General features: G+C 37.1%; 1 protein-coding gene across 2 annotated transcripts in view; it reads right to left on the bottom strand.

Annotated features, from left to right (window-relative positions):
• Positions 1–18372, bottom strand: part of gpc6a (glypican 6a) — a 223758-nt gene that overhangs the window by 34969 nt on the left and 170417 nt on the right. The window contains exon 7 of one of the 2 annotated variants that reach the window (XM_081362083.1): positions 17234–17263. The exons of the other annotated variant lie outside the window; for it this stretch is intronic. Coding sequence (XP_081218209.1) covers positions 17234–17263 — 30 coding nt within the window. The remainder of the gene's footprint in view (positions 1–17233; positions 17264–18372) is intronic. 2 annotated transcript variants of the gene reach the window in all.

Raw genomic sequence — 18372 nt, 5'->3', positions numbered from 1 at the left:
TAACTTCTAGGCGCGTTCCGCTGTGTGTGTGCGCTGTGCTCTCCGCTCCGTGTTCACAGCGCGTTCTGCTCAATGTTCCGCAAGCAACCTCCGTGTGTGTGTGTGTGTGTGTGTGTGTGTGTGTGTGTTGCGAGCTCTGCTCACGCTCACCGGAAAGGCAAAGTCCGCTAAAAAAAACGTGCCGACATGAAATTTCTCTGGACTTGTTTCTTTTTGCAATAGCACTACTGTGCTGTAACATGTGTATAGTCATGGTGTGTATAGCCGTGCTGGGCAACACTGGTAAAATTACTCTCGTTCACTGGTCCTCTCCCTGCTCTGCTCATGGTTTGATTAAAAATAGCTTTGTAGGACTATACTTTATTTTGACAATTGGTCAAAAAATAAATCTGTTAAATCTGATTCTGCTGCATAGAACTGATTGAAGAATAATATATTGATATTTTATATTATTTTAATATATTTTAATATACTGTATACTTAACCTTTGCACCATTTGGATCACTCCGCTTATCTGTGTTTGCGCCACTTGCATCATTAAGCCAGTAGGTGGCGACAAGTGACTGTCTTTATGAGTAAACAATTGAACTTAAAACTGATTAGTGCCAAAAACAATGATTAACTCAGGAAAGAAACAAGTTGCTGAAACCAATCTTTAATGCTAATATAAATTGCTCATTTGCCTCTGGACACAAAAAGATTGCACTGGTGTTCGATTGAAATGTAACATCTATGCAAAATAATCCTTGAAAGATTTCTCATTTAAGGCCATTCCTGTTTGGAATATGTGATTGTGTATTGTCAACAATAAGCAGAAACATTCTGCATTTCCATTTTGTAGTGTGGATCATTCATTGCAATATTTATCCTCATTCTCATTTTTAAGAATCTGTTATCTTGACAAATAATTTATGCTACTGCCCACTGACATGCTTTTAAAGCTATTGTTATCAAATTTTTTGGCCTTTAAACACCTTAAAATGCACATATGTAGGTCCGAGAAATCCAAATTTTCTCGGGGGAGCATGTCCCCGAACCCCCCTAACTACCTCACATTTGAATAAGCATGACTGTGTGGTAATGTGTGCTGGTGTGGCTACAGTGCCAGGGCTGAATTTTTGAGCCAGTTTACCCTTGCATATATACAATAATACATTATTCTCTGTATCAAATCATTATTACCCAGCCCCTGATGTTTCGGGCTCATCCCCTGATGTTTTTAAAACCTAGAAACACCCCTCCAAATGCATATACAATATTTGTAACTTAAATAAGTAATAATCAAATAAAGAGACACTATATTAACATTTTAAAAGTCTTACAGTTACAACCGGCCCTTTGAGGGCAGCCATAATGCTGAAGTGGCCCTCAGTGAAAATGAGTTTGACACCCCTGCTCTAGGTGGTCTGGTTGAGGAGTAGATAGAAGTGCAAGATTGGTGCGCACAGACAGAACAGAAATCATGAGTTAACAATCGCAATTTTGTCCGGTGGAAAATTGCGCTAAAAAAAACTCACTGGTCACTAATTGACTAGTTGCTCATCCCATCTCATCCCTAACACGAGTTCTTACACTCAAAATGTGATTTGACTTTAGATTTTGCCTGTGGAGTATATTATCAAAATGCATTGAGTTAATGTTCACTATAATTATGATGCTTAACTGTACATTTTCATCAAGTCATTTGAACCATGCTGGCAATATGGTTGGGTATTGTGAGCATATTAACATGAACACCACACAAATCTCTTAAAATAAACACGAGAACAATAGAGGAGCTATTATGAGAAGTCCAGAAAGAAGAAATATCCAATATGTTCAAATCTCTTGCCCTGAATACCAAGACTCTTATTATAAAAAAGCATGTACAGTTTGGTCCAGATTTGAATTTTGAGCTCCCCTTTATGCTTTTCTTCATTAAAAAAAACTTGTATGTGGTTCCACTCTGGAGCACGGGGATGATAGATTGATGTATGTTTTGTTATTAGTAAAGTAGAAAACTGTTATAGTTTCCTCTCCCAAACTCAAGCTACATTACAAACTATTCTAAACACTGCGGCACAAATGCAGACAAAGAACAACTGGGTCCTTTCATCAGTGTCCTCAGACATTTTAACAATGAAATTACACATAAATGTGTTCCTCTTGCATTTAAATTCATACACTATTGTTCAAACGTTTGGGGTCGGTAAGATTTTTAAATGTTTCTGAAAGAAGTCTCTTCTACTCATCAAGGCTGCATTTATTAGATCAAAAATACAGAAAAATAGTGAAATATTATTACAATTTAAAATGGCTGTTTTCTATTTTAATCTATTTTGAAGTGTAATTTATTCCCGTGATCAAAGCCTGAATTTTCAGCATCATTACTCCAGTCTTCAGTGTCACATGATCCTTCAGAAATCATTCTAATATGCTGATTTACAAGAAACATTTCTGATTATTATCATTATTGAAAATAGTTCTGTTGCTTCGGGTTTATTTATTTATTTTTTCAGGATTCTTCGATGAATCAAAAGAATAGCATTTGAAATAGAAATCTTTTGTAAAAATGTAAAAGTTTTTACTGTCACTCAAGATCAATTTGATGAAAAAAAAGAAATCATACTGACCCCAAAACTTTTGATTTGTCACACTCTGCTCAAATCACAAAGCTTTTTTTTTTTTAAATAATGACTTGCAGTTTATTTTTCTTCTGCTGCAAATCGCAGTAAATCCCCCTTTTAGACAATCCATGAAGAGGCAAGATATCTTCATATGAAATCTAAAGACACACATTCTCTAGTCATGTGTCCTGTTTAAATCTGCACTGCTTCCTACTCTACATGCTTTGTATTCCTAGTATTTTTTTTTTTAACTTGCCATGCTGCTCATGGGAAACACATAGTTGCATTTGTTTTGCACATAAAGGGTTTTCTGGATATGAATATAGTCGGAGTTTGGCTGAGAAAATCTCCAGCATCAATGGAAAGGTTAAGCGTGCTGAGGTTTCGCTGTCTGCTGAGCTTTGAGCTAGGCTGTTTGTGTCAAAAAAAAGAGGCTTTGGGTAAAAGGTTGTCTGTCTGAAAATTTCTCAACTATGACCATACCGATAAGCCAGCGAGGAACGTTCCAGATAAAGCATTTCCCCATGTAGCTGGCCTCAGAAATCCAGTTTATCTATGCAACGTGGCTATGAATATAATGTGGTTATGGGTTAGTTAGAGTCTATAGACATATCAATTTCTGTGATAAATGCACAACGTATCCAGTGTATTAGATCAGAGCAGTGATCCATCAACCCGCATGTCAGCAATTCATAGGGACCGGTAGGGTACGTTAAATATGAAAGCCCTGAATTCTCTCCTGAACAAGTGTGAATGACATAACAGAAGTTTTAGCTGCAGCGTATCAAAATAAAGACGCTTTCAGGAACTTCCCAAAGGTTCTGCGTGCACATGAGAAAAGCGAGCGCTGTATGGTTGCGAGCTATTTATTATACATGCAGAAACAAATCCCAGGCTCCTAGAACAGAGGGGTCAGGCTCCCATGATGCCAGTGAAATGATGCCTCATCTTCTGCCTGAGCAATGCCATCACATGCTCGCGTGAAGCATTTCCCCTCGTCTCGTTTCTGAGTGTGACGAAGCATGATCATCTGCATGATGCTCAAAGGATTGGGAATGAAACTGGGAACACCTGCTTTTTGATCACTTGCTCGAGCATCTGATTTCTGAGACTGAAGAACAAAAGATGTTGCATGCACAGTTCCTTTCATTTAGATCTTGCTTATCAAAGTGCCAGATGGTCTACTACAGAAAGGTTCCCGCTTGACCTGTGGGACTTTTCTGTAAAATATGATCAGACGTTATACATCTATATAACTCTCGAGTATTACCAAGGATTATTTGTCCTTGCCAAACTTTTTTAACATCTCAAATGGAAACATCATAATCACAGCCAAACTGAACTGTCAGGTATACAGTTCACTAAACTGTCAGTTCTGTTTGGCTGTGATTATGATATATGTATATACACTGAACAAAATTATAAACGCAATACTTTTGTTTTTGCCCCCATTTTTCATGAGCTGAACTCAAAGATCTAAGACTTTTTCTATGTACACAAAAGGCCTATTTCTCTTAAATATTGTTCACAAATCTGTCTAAACCTGTGTTAGTGAGCGCTTCTCCTTTGCCGAGATAATCCATCCACCTCACAGGTGTGGCATATCAAGATGCTGATTAGACAGCATGATTATTGCACAGGTGTGCCTTAGGCTGGCCACGATAAAAGCCCACTCTAAAATGTGCAGTGTATGAATATATAATTTGCTAATGGGATTTTTTTAAATGGTTACTGATTAACGATAATTCTTCACATGATCTAATATTGGCCAAATTCTAAGGCAGCATCCCATCATTCTCAGAGACTGCAATCCCACAAAATTACCTAAAGGGGATAGTTCACCCAAAACAGCAAAAAGAGATATTATGAAGACTTTTTTTTAAGGTCAGTGGGGTCAAATAATGGACCCCACTGACTTTAAAGTTATCCAAATAATAAATAAGATTCCATATTAGTTATTTAGTTAATTATTCTGCATTGTTGTCTGCCTACCCACGGACCGTCAGATCACCATGGCAACAGATTTATTGCCTGTACGCAACAGTGTTTCGCTTCGGACAGAACTGTTACTTTCAATTTTTCCTTCCGTTTGGCCTAGAACTGAGTTTGTGTTCATCCAGTTTGAAATGTTGACTATAAACATGGAGGTTTTTCAGATTTTCCATTACAGTGTTCTCTTCATATTTATGATTATTTGCAGTTTTTATCCGCTGCCTTCAACGCACTGTAAGTAACTCACTCCCACTAAACGTTTACTCTTTGAATTCTTGCACCGGGAACAAAACAAGTCGACGCTATTATGACTAAAAGTTTGCTAAGAAGTATTTCCTACTAAAGCAAGGCAATATTTGACTCTGGTGAGTTTATCCATAGCAGACTGGTGGGAGTGGGCTTGGACGGCAACATGCCCAGTGCATTATGGGTGTTGTAGTTTTAATACCTATTCAGCTAATGGAAGAAAACCGACTTTTTTCTGTGTTTTCTCTAGTCAGGTAGCACCAATAAAAAAAAAAAAAAAAATCCCACCTTTCTACTGTATAGGCAGCCAAGTTATAACGAAAGCCCATTTTTCCAGTGGTGAAGTACCCATTTAATGTGGAATATCCCTTGTAAGATGATATTCCATGATGGATTCAATCCTGATACATTTTTCAACATGATCTTCGTCATTATTCAGTGTTAATGAAACATTTAGATAATCATTATAATTTTCTCCCTTGTGAATATTTTAGGGTGAAACAATTTATAAGAGAATGTTTTTTATAACATAAGCACAGATGGGAGAGCGCACACAGTATCTGTCTGCACTGTCCTTTGTCTGAGGGACTTTGTGGCACAGATGGCACATTCTCACAGTATTTGTTTTGTCACCCTCTTTGTCTGACATTTAGAATAGCGATGCTTATTGCCTGGAACATCTTGAATTGCTGTAGCCCAGCTAAATATTTAATGGCATCTCTGTATTTGTTTGTTTTCATCTTTTCAAGTGCAATTTAAGTTGTCATAAAGACAGATCTAGATTCAGAATTTTGTCATTCTGAAAAAAATAATAATAATAGGTGTCGTTTGTGTCCCTCATACATCTGTATCTATCTATCTATCTATCTATCTATCTATCTATCCATCCATCCATCCATCCATCCATCCATCCATCCATCCATCCATCCATCCATCCATCCATCCATCCATCCATCCATCCATCCATCCATCCATCCATCCATCCATCCATCCATCCATCCATCCATCCATCCATCCATCCATCCATCCATCCATCCATCCATCCATCCATCAAATGCTGTTAAATTATATTTTATGCACCAAATAGTGTCACTGTTCATTTTTCACAATCCATAGTTCTTGTATTGTTTATAACGCGTCTCTGCTGATGTAAAATGAGGTCATGATGACACCAGCGCTGGTGATAATGGCATTGTTCACTGACAAAACTCAGCAATGGCTCATTAGCAATTCTTAGGTTTTTATTTTTATTTTTTTTATCCTTATTAACGGAGCCATTTGCAGATAGCGTTTAGCATTATCCATTTAGTTTGGCACTCTAAAAGCTTGCATTACTTACAACAATCACAGTCTTCCAATCAATAATGTGCAAATAGCCATTTTAGGCCTATCAGGACATCTCACTTTATGAAAGGCTTTTTGTGTTTTAACTGGAAGAGCTCTTGGTTGAGAGTGCTGGTCTAAAATGGCTATTTTTATTTTTTCATGTTACATTCTCAGCCTTTCATTCGTCTGTCAAAACAAACCACACACGTCTATAACAGCTACACCCATGTCCACTGACAGCGGCTTTGCATGCAGTTTTAGGTTAACCAAACAATGTTAAATCACTCTGGAATGATGTGTATATAATGTGTTTTCACTGTAATTCTCCACTTGTGAATTTACTTCTCTTCCATGCTCTTTTGCGTCAAACATCATCCTGTAATACATTCCAAGTTGTGAGCTTTATGAAAATTGTGAGCTTTATGAATTCCAGTGTACTTGCTAGACATAAACACGTTTACTCCTGAACAGCAGAGGTTGTTGCAAACGCAGCTCTGCCGGTGGAAAACAGCCATAAATTATCTTCAGCCAGCAGGACTTTACGTGTCAAGTGTGAGAGTCTTTTATGGCTTTTATGGGCTGTTTTTGCTAATCCAGTGTGGATCTAACACTCCACCGGAGGCTCGTAACGACACCTGAAGGTGCGATCTAATCACCACTCCTCTCTGTTTGCATTTTATTGCCAATTTAGCTGCTCCAAGCGCAGATCTACAGCGATTGTGAAATTTTAATTCAAGTGTGCTTTTATTGCGTCTTTTCCAGGACTTAATGAAAATGGCTTCTGATCATATTGAACATTTATGATGCTTGTCTTCTTGTTTTATGGATTACTTAATGGTTGATGAATTGTCATGGAACAATTTCCACAGACACAATATTGATGGTCATAAATAACTAATGGCTGCCATGCTCATATAGCCTACAATGGAGGTACCGTGGTACATATACATAATAAAATCCAAACATGGCAATACAAACTAAGTTTAATTAATTAACCCAAGTCCACCAGACAACATATTGACTATGATAAGTACCATACTAAGCGATTGCCATAATCATGTACAAAAAAACATATGGTCATTTGTATGAAATATTTTGTAATTAATGACAGATTGATTGTAATTCTATTGCCATATTCAAATGAGTACCATATTATTACCATGTCCAAAAGCATGTTCATTTTGTAACTGTGATAAATACCATGGCATATCCATCCAAAAATATATAGTAACATGTCCAATAGTAATGCTATGGTACCTTTTAGAATATTAGTGGTTAACAAACTAGTAAGATTGATATAATCAGCACAAAACTCAGATTGTTTCAGAACTGTGCTCTTTTGCAGAAGCATCAAACACATCTCTAATTGTGCAGAGAGCTTTGCCTTACTGACCTCCCATCATGCCTTTCAAGAAGACCCAGAGAGCGAGAGGGAGGCGCTCTCCAACAGACAAACAACTGAACAACAAGAGAAAGTCAAGAGGAGATTAAGGAGACGAGGCTTTTTGAGGTTCCTCTGTGGTTCAGAGGAGCGGGACGTCGCTTGATCAACAAAGAGGGAGGAATTCTGCCGGCACCCTTTTGCCAGGACATGAATGGATTTTCCACTGGCATGACATGCGGGGAATCGCAAGTTCAGGGGGAAGGTAGACACCACGGAGAAGAGGCTATTGAGATGCACTGCCAGTTAGTGTGACATCAGGGGTTTGATTACATTAAATTAATTTACCATCTTAATTTGAATAAAATATGGCCTGAATTAATGAAGCGTACATGGATGGGGTGAAAAATGCTTTGTTCTGAAATCAATCAAGAGTGTTTAAATTGCCCCTATTGTGCATTTTCAGATATTATCTTTTAGTGTGTAATAGATGTTTGTGAATTTAAAAGGTCTACAAAGTTTCAAAGATCAAAGTGCAGATACAAAAATACTGACGTATGTTTTACAAGAAAATTCAATGCATTCCTTGCCATTTCTTTGTGAAATCTACTAGCAATTTCTGAGTGAAAATTCTTTTCCAGTGTGGTTGTTTATTCAAATACGGCATAAGGCACAAATATAATTATATGACTGAGCTGGAAGGATGTTGGTTTAGAAAAGCCCATTTCTTGGGTCCTCCCTTGAAAACGTCTTCTCCGAGGTGGTTAGGAATTGCCCACATTTATGCCCGTTGTGGTTATTCTGCTCATAAAAACATCTGCTGAATCCTAAAAACAGCATGACGCAGCAGCATGCCATGCCACGGAGAAAAAAAAAAAAGAGTCCGCTGACTGCGCTGGTGTTTTATTCACCCTACTCAGCCGCACGGTAATTGTGGCTTTGGGAGAATAAAATATAGAGTAGCTATCTGAATGCACGCCGCCATTAAACTGTAACTTAAACCATCTGATGGAATGTCTTTGTGTTTTGAAGCTATTCAAACCCTTTACTGGCAGAGGCGGTTGGACGCTGTATCAGCCAGCGCTCCACTAACAGACTTTGGGTTTGCTTTTTTACAAGTGCTTCTTTTCTTCCCAGCCACATCCTTTGTATTTTACACGGATTTAGCCCTGGATGCCGCGGCCTAGAGACCATAAAATGTCAACACTGATTGTTAAGAGAGAGGGTGAACGTCAACAGAGCAATAAAATTACAGATTGAGAAGTGGAGGTTACACAGCCACAAAAAGAAATTGTAGGATGTCACTTTTCAAAAATTTGATAGCTAATAACAATCTGAAATGGTTAGATGAGCCTTTCAAATTGTGGGCCATCTAAAATAGCAAGGCAGTTCATGCAAACGTACTTAATTGCATGAAATACAAAAAAAAAATGAGCAACAACAATGTAAAAGTACATATACATTATATATTGAATAGTGCTGTCAAATCAATTAATTGCAAACCGCTTAATATACACACACACACACACAAACTTTTATAAATTATACATTTATAATATTATAATACATTTTAAATTCTATAAACCAGAGTTTCTCATACTCATTCTCATCAAAGAAGCTGTTACCATAGAAATTCCATAAATTTCCACTCAATCAACATGTATGTATATTTCATTGTTAGTGCTGTCAAATCAAATAATCTCGATTAATCACATTTAATATTGAAATATACATAAAAGTTGATTGAGTGGAAATTTATGGAATTTCTATGGGAACAGCTTCTTTGATGAGAATGAGTATGAGAAACTCTGGTTTATATAATCACTGAAACCAAGTTAAACCTCTTATACACATATCAAGAAAATGAAGTAAAAGCAACATGAAAAAGAATGAAAAATGTGTGTAGCCTGAAAGAAAATCGTCACAGCTGAAATATTAGCATTTTTATTTATTTTTTACTCTAATATCACTAGTGCTGTGCTAAAAACCAGCCCGAGTGTTTCAAAGTCAGGTAGGATTTTTCTATGTATGACGTTATGAATGTATTAAGGGCACAGAATCATAAGCGCTCTGGCTGACTGAGGTTATAAAACGTCTTCATTTATTTTGCAGGATAATTACGCTTGGCATTAACGGACAAAAATGTGCCACTGGCAGCCTAAAAGAGAACACGGATCCCGTTGTTTTTGTCAGAGCGCTTCTTGCCAAGTTCAACATAAAATCCTTCTGCCATATAATTAAAAGGCTGAGGTAGGATTGCATATTCCCCTTTACACTTACAAGTCTCCCAGTAGGCATACATTCTCAAGACCTGATTCACATGAAGCCGAGTGTGTAGCATGAGAATGACTCGGCGTTAACCCCGGCTCACTTCTACATCTTGTAACATGCTGCTAGAGTTTCCGAAACCTCTTCACTTATTTCCATTTCTTCTCTGGCCTGGACCCACGTTTGCTGTTAAAAGCCTCCTACATGCACTGGAGATGCAGAGTATTATGGAAATGGTGCTCACAATATCTAATGAAGGCGTAGCTATTTGGTTTAGAAACAAATATCAGTTGCTAAACGACATTGAGGTTATCCCTGCTGGAACTCTGTGACCTTATTCATAGGTTTACGAAAACGCTCTTTGGATGCCCTGTCATCTTTGTAGACGCCGGGATGCAAATTAGGAGCAATCAGTGCTGGGAAAACATACTAAATCACAGGTGATGATTCATAATGCAAGAAGACAGTTTTCGGCTCATGCATCTGATAGGCATGATTTGTAGCAAAAACGCAATTGACTCACATTACACCCTACAAATCACCAGCAGCCAAGACCAAATATTCACCTTATCTTCTTACCTACGTCAATCCGTGTCTGCACACACAAGCCAGAGATATCTGGAAGTCAAGTAATTAGTCAGACAAGCCTTCAAGCTGGATGAGGAACAGTCCGGTTAGACGCCTACACATAATAAAGTAAGCCCGCCGCACATCTTCCACAATGTGGATTAGCACCCATTTAGCCACAGAAAATGTTTTATCAATTGAAAACACAGTCTAACAGGACTTCACGTTTGTGATTTCTCTAAACTGAACATGTACATCCAAGAAGAAGTTGTATTGGAGGATCAAAGGTTGCTCTTTCATAGCTCAGGAGGATTAACAGTGTTCTCAGTTTTGTTTTATATGAGAGTTTATTCATTTTAAGAATTTCCTCTAGACTTCCTCTTTTAGGAGAAACAAAAGAGCCACCTACAGTAAAAGTTTAGAGCTACAACATTAACAATGGTATCAATGCTCAGATAATTCGGTCTTGGATGAATTTGATGAGAAATGTTTGAGTTCGTATCGAGACCTCTAACTTTCTATGGCAAAAAGTCTCCTTTTCTTCATTTAATATCATTCCAGTCTAGGGTAAACTATTGAGGGATTAGATAAGTGTGATTTCTGTCATTCCAGGATTTAGTAACAGGTTCTAAATTTATTTTTGTAACAGAAACAAGTTTTCAAAACCTTGCGTCTGAATATGACTTCCATACTATATAGTAGGCAAAAAACAGCATGTGAGCCGAGTAGTATGTCCAAATTCATAGGCATGACATCCATTTATTAAGTTTTTATATACATTTTGGATATTTGATTCACTTCCTGATGTTTCCATTGCAGAATTTTTGATGCAATTATCCACAATTTGCATGCAAATTTGTGCATGGAAACCCTGATATCTGTTATGTGAACCTATAAATCTATCACTGCTTAAAGAGTATGACAGCTGAAGTTATACATGTATCTTCAAGTACTTTAACACACCACAAGCTGAACTTCCGGACTCTGTTTAGTGTCTTACAGCGTGAAGAGCCTCGTTACTTTAAATGGCTTGTTCTCGCTCTGCTCCCAAGAGGACGTCTATAAGTCTCAAGGCTAAGTGCTTCCATTAAAATTTCAATGAGCTATAAAACCTATGTAAATTCATTTCCTTAATCTTACTTATGAGACTTGCTGCTTTTAGTTGCAAAAGTGCTTCCCTATTCACAGACAGGAAGATTCCGGCAAGTCTCTGATCCAAATCATTTAAGACATTTAAAGCTCCAAAATCAAGAGAGTGGCTCATTTAGGCCTCATTTTTATGCTTAAAAGATTTCAACATCTGACCTTTTTTATGGAAGCTTGTTTCCCCCACAGAATAAAAATAAATGAAATAAAAAGGTAACTGCAACTGACTTTTCATCTCACAATTCTGACTTTTTTCTTTAGTAATTTGTGAGTTTACATCTTGCAATTCTGACTTTTTTCTCAGAATTGTGAGGTATAAACTCTCTGACTTGATATTTCTTAATGACTTTATAATTCACAATTGCAATTTTACATTTCACAACTCATATCAAGGATGATAACTATCATGACAACGACAAAGATAGTTCTAAAACATCTAAGAATAAAGATTTTTGGTTACACTTGATTTTGTACTTAAATAAGTATGGAGTAATTTTAATGTACATGTACTTACAGTACTATAGAGTTACGGTTAGGTTTAGGGTTTGGTTTAAGTTTACTGTTATTACTATAATAAGTACATATAGCAACATGCAAATTAAAGTGTTACCAGCTTTTTTTCACAATTGTAATTTGATATCTTACAATTCTGAAAAAGTATAAGAATTGTGAGGTAAAATGTTGCAATTACCTTTTTTATTTGTCTTGTTTCGTGTGCTGGAGACAAGCTTCCAATCTTTTTTGTTAACTTTCAGACTTTTGTTTAATTTCAGAGACCACTTGACATGTATAATAACAGTTGCTTTAGTAACCAATCATGAACAATGACCATAAACAAAACACAACTGCTAAAACTTCTTAACAGAGATGGAAACTTAAGTCAAAAAAAAAAAAAAAAAAAAAAAAATTGCCATGCGACTTGACTTGGTATTGAAGACAGAGACTCATTTTACTATTCATTCTTAATTTATTAATTCCCAATCAATATGTGCAGCAGCAAACACACCAAGCCAGCGTTATTAAATATCCTAAGCGTGTGAATCATCTGAAGGCACGCATATTCATCACCTATTGGAAAGTGCTGTTATATAAATGAACAACAAACAGTAACAATATAGCCAAGTCTTTCCTTGTGATAATCTTTGTGTCATTTAATTTCAAAAGCAATCATTTAAAGGGTTAGTTCACCCAAAAATGAAAATTATGTCATTAATGACTCACCCTCATGTCGTTCCAAGCCCGTAAGACCTCCGTTCATCTTCGCAACACAGTTTAAGATATTTTAGATTTAGTCCGAGAGCTTTCTGTCCCTCCATTGACAGTGTATGTACGGTATGTCCAGAAAAGGTAATACAGACATCATCAAAGCAGTCCAAGTGACTACAGTGGCTCAATCTTAAGTTTATAAAGCGATGAGAATACTTTTTGTGGGAAAAAAAAAACAACTAATTCTCTGGGCCTCGAGTTAGTTCACGGAGTATAACTGCATAGCGCTTCTGGGTTGTCACACGCATCACACACATGACCAGCGTCAGCCAATGGTGAGCCTACGTGTGACGTACAACACAGATGCGCTATGCAGTTATACTACGTGAACTAACTCGAGGCCCAGAGAGAAGCAAATGAATAGTGGAATAAAGTAGTTATTTTTGTTGTTTTTTGCGCACATAAAGTATTCTCGTCACTTTATAAACTTAAGATTGAGCCACTGTAGTCACATAGTGTTGCTTTCGTCAACGAAAATTATGACGAAATATTGTCGTCAACGAACCGTTATCACCTGACGAAAACGAGACGAGACTAGACGTAAATGCATGGTCATGTGACGATGACTAAAATACATGTATAATGCAATATCGTTGACGAATAAAAACGAGACTAAATGTGGTTTAAAAAAATAAAAACTATGCTAAAATGTCTCTTCATTTTCGTTGACCAAAAGAGACGAGACGAAATGTTATAACGTCACGACGAATGAGAGAGTTGTGCGTGAACCCATAGCTTTGTCGGCTTTAAATTCTGGATTGCGATCTGGTCACCCGATTATCAGCGAATTTAACAATATATTACTCCATTAGTTATTCTATTAAAATGTCTCATTGATATATTTGACACATTCATAATCATTACTTTTGCCGGTTCTTTGTGACAGCTGCATGTTATTGGCAGCGTCTCTGGTTACATGAACACGCATCAGCGCCAGAACATGGAGATTTTATTTTAGAGAATAATCGCACAATCTATTCGATATCCTATAATTAAATAAACTAATCGAATATCCAAAAATCGTGACTCATCCCTGCATGGAATCTCTTGTTTCTTTTCCCAAATCTTCACTCACGTCACGTCTCACCCATTTTTTAAAGGTAGGCCTATTATAAACGTTTCTTGGTTCGCTTTTAATTAGGCCTATTATATTCGTATTCTTTACTGTGGTAAAGTAGAAAAACGCTGTAGGACAGATAGCCTACATTTGTACTTGCATGTCAAATTCTTTTTAACACAGTTTGTGCTTGTTATATTAGACATAGGGCGCGTCAAGTTTAGTTGCAAAGCGCATTTCACACGCGCGGGTGATTTTTAGTTTCACTTTCTCTGGCAGCGCAATCTCAAACATAGCCTAAATATTTCGCCCTTGTGGAGGATAAAATTCGCTCTTCAAACCAATTTACATCAAGTAGAAAACACAAAGATATAAAGAGATCGATGGAGATCGATATCTTCGTGTTTTCCTGCCTGTGTCCAACATCCCTCTCAAAGCGTGTATCACGCGTCTTTGTGTGGAAATATAAAACGAGTTTTTTTTTTTTAAATAACCCCCCAACCACCGCAGTGGTAAAAAAAAAAAACTGCCACCGTCACAGCCCTAAATATAGGCCTACTAAATAGCCTAATAAGATAGCCTTGTTTGAAATTCTATATTGACCGGGTTAAATAGAATCACATTACTAAAAAGAGACTAAAACACAATTTTCATTGACTAAAACTAGACTAAAATGTCATCAGTTTTCGTCGACTAAAACTAGACTAAAATGTCATCAGTTTTCGTTGACTAAAACTAGACTAAAATGTCATCAGTTTTCGTCGACTAAAACTTGACTAGACTAAAAAGAGTATGAATGTGACTAAAACTAATAAAAACTAAAATGGCAGCCTGACACAAAGACTAGACTAAAACCAAAAACAACACTATAGTCACATGGACTACTTTGATGATGTCTGTATTACCTTTTCTGGACATGGACAGTATACCGTACATACATTTTCAATGGAGGGACAGAAAGCTCTCGGACTAAATCTAAAATATCTTAAACTGTGTTCCAAGGTCTTACGGGCTTGGAACGACATGAGGGTGAGTCATTAATGACATAATTTTCAGTTTTGGGTGAACTAACCCTTTAATCCAAAGGGGAGCTGTGGCTTGCTTGCTGTCCATTTTCAAGAAGCACATTTCCATGTCCTTTCATCCTTTCAAGTATTTGCTACCATATGTATATAATATCCAAATGTACCAAGTTAGCTTGCATATGGACTGGATAGACACTTTCATATGAATTGTGTCCAACTCGTTTCCACAGATCGGTTTGTTGAGTTATTATATCGCCTTATAACAGAACTATTGCTAAAATTAGAACAAAGACTTGAAACTTGACTTGGACTTGGCTTTTAGGGACTTGTGAACATTTATGCTTTAAATGTAAAAAAACAAAACAAAAAACAAAACAAAAAAAAACAAAAAAACAAAAAACTTCACTATGTTGATGGAGATCATTATTTTATGAAGGACGTCCACTCTGCTCTCGCTTAAACCGTGTGCAGCAGCCTCCAATATTCTTCTGTTCCCCAAGGTTAGCAGCAGTGGCTCTTTTACGACTCAAGTCATGTACACAGTGATGAAAATAAATTGGGTGTAGAGGAGAGACCCACGAGTACGTTTGCCAGACGCGCACAGGAAGAATCAATGTAGCTGCAATACTGCGTTTTGGCGAGGGCTCAGACAATGCATCTTTACATTTCAGTCCGATGGCCGACGCTCTGTTTACCTGCTGATATCAGACCACCAAACACTCGCTCATTTGCACTCTTTTGTCAACCGTACTGCTGATTTCTGTAGTTGTTGCGATGTTTCCATCACAAACTGGCTCATTAAAACACGAAAAACAAGCAAATGGGCGATAAGTTAGCAAGTGTTGTATGGTTAGCCATCAAACTTTGGCAAATCTCTGGGGTTTGTGTCTATTAGCCAAGTCTGAAAAGAGCTGCAACGGGCCTGTGGCTTCTGGCTTTTATAGCTGAGAACTACAGTCGGATAATAATCAGAATCGGTTTCATTTGGGCAACATTGCTCTTCATAAACATCAGAACGGGACAGAGATGAAACTGAGATGAGAATGTTCATGCGTTTACCGTTTAAACACTGGTGTCACAATCAGTTTAATGACTACAGTTGCACTTTGAATTAAACTGAATTAAAGCGAATGCAAAACACATTTCTCAAAAACTCTAGGGTAATTTGAAGTGATGGTCAGCTGTACAAAATGCAAAAAAAGTTGAGTCTGTCATGGCTTTCTGTCCAGCTGACAGGGAACGCTCTCAGAACTCTGGCTAACATTCTGGCAATATATTAACAAACGATCTTCCAGTAACAATAAAGCGTTCATATATATATGAAGCTATTTGTCATTTAGCTAACCTTTTTTCCAAGCAAGCAACTGATATTTACTACAGGAACAATCCCTCTGGAGCAACCTGAGCTTAAGCGCTACTTATTTATACCACACACACGCACACACACACACACACACTGCTCAAATGTTTAGTGATATATATTTAAAAATGGTACATTTTGGTCAACTCCTATGCTCACCAGCACAGTAAAGACAATAATATTATGATTATTTATTTTATTTTATTTTTTTACAGTTTAAAACTATACTGTTTTCTATGTGAATATATTTTAAAATGTAATTTATTCCTGTGATTCAAAGCTGAATTTTCAGCATCATTTCTCCAGTCTTCAGTGTCACATGATCCTTCAGAAATCATTCTAATATGATGATTTGGTGCTCGAGAAACATTTCTGATTATTATCAATATTGAAAACAGTTGTGCTGCTGCTTCATATTTTTGCTGAAACCAGAATACCTTTTTTTCAGGATTCGTTGATTTATTTGAAACACATCTTTTGTAACACTTTACATTTATGCACTTTTGATCACGTTTGATTAATTCCGTGCATTCTCAATGAATAAAAGTATTAATTTCTTTCCAAAAAATACAATAAGAAAAAAGAAAAAAAAAAGTTACTGACCCAATACTTTTGAACTAGTACTTCCTCTGACCGTATTGAAAGTAACAAAATAAAATCAACAGTTATATTTACAGGAATTGTTTACCAAAAATACAAATTCATCATCTACTCACCCTCATACTATTTTTATGATGCTTTTGTGTCTTTTTTGAAGGCTGATACTTCAGTCCCTGTGCATTATTTGCATGAAAAAGAGTGACTACCCTTTAATGAGAGGGTGATCCATTATAGTCCATGTCTACAACTTAAAGTTTGCCAGCACGGATATACAGTGCATTACTACTCAGAAAGTACACCAGCAGATGAAGGAGAGGGGGAAAGATGGAGAGAAGGCTGGAAGCCACAAGACAAATGACGGAGGTAAAGTGAGAGGAGGGTTGGACGGCTTACGCTGAGTTGCATCGTCCTCCAGACAATCCTCTGGGATGCGGAAGCAAAAAAACAGAGGAAAAAAGGTATTTCATTGAAAGTGGAGATGAGAAAGAATACCACGGGAAAACACATGATAAATATGCATTAGACAGAAAAGCAATATGCATGATTACATTTGATGAATGGCATTGCTGGGATATTCCATCCCATTCCCTCGGTCTCTGGGAAAAAAAAACAACAAAACAAAGCAAACGCAAACGCTTCTCTCTAACTCAACATTTATTTAACCGTCACGTCTCTCCATTATATATTTGAGGGTTAACTTTAAACTCATCCAATGCACAACCGACTGGAGAAAAAAATACTTGCCCATATTGGAAAGAAAGTCATTTTAAATGAATTCTCACAGTAAGCCGGGGGGTAAAATAAGATTATGCACAAATGCAATCTTGTTCTACTTTTAAGTCCAATTCATATTTTCATCTATCCGTGTTAAGTATTATGAGTCAGAAGACTTCATTCCAGTAGAGTAACTCAAGCACACTTAGACACTTCATCCGAAGCCTAAAAACTGGGTTAATAATAACAACAACAAAGAAAAACTTTATCCAACTTTACTAAACCCAACTTTCTATGTGATTTAACCCTTAAAGGTGAAGTGTGTAGGATTTACTATTGTAAAATACATCCTCTAAACCAAGTTTATTGACTATTACTATGCCATTCATGGGTTTATCTCCCCCAAAAGTGTGAACATTGAGGACCATCTAAAACACTGAGAGCGGGCCGCTCAGATCTGTCAATCACTTTCCGGCTCAACCTATCGTGAGAGTTTGGGGCGTGGCTACAGTAGTAGGCGGAGCCAGGGGGTGTTTAGCCGCTGTGGGAACATGACAGATGCGTTACTGTACATGAGAAAAGACATTCAGCTTTGGTTACAGGAGTACAAGCCAATATTTGCTGAATTTAGACCTTAAAAGTTTAAACAGGTCATAAACACGTCAAAGTGAACAGGGCATTGCGATGAAACGCTTCAGTGGATGCTTCAATACCATACAGCATCATCATGCACCCGTTCAGAAAGACATGTACCAGTTTATAATGTTTATTGAGCCTCAAACAGTTGTGGCACTGAAGTGTTAGACGGCTGTACTATA

This window comes from Scardinius erythrophthalmus (genome assembly GCF_964197995.2).
Source record: "Scardinius erythrophthalmus genome assembly, chromosome: 3".
In the NCBI taxonomy this organism is placed as follows: Eukaryota; Metazoa; Chordata; class Actinopteri; order Cypriniformes; family Leuciscidae; genus Scardinius; species Scardinius erythrophthalmus.
The sequence above is the reverse complement of the archived record's forward strand: the minus strand, read 5'-3'. Positions and strand labels throughout refer to the sequence as shown.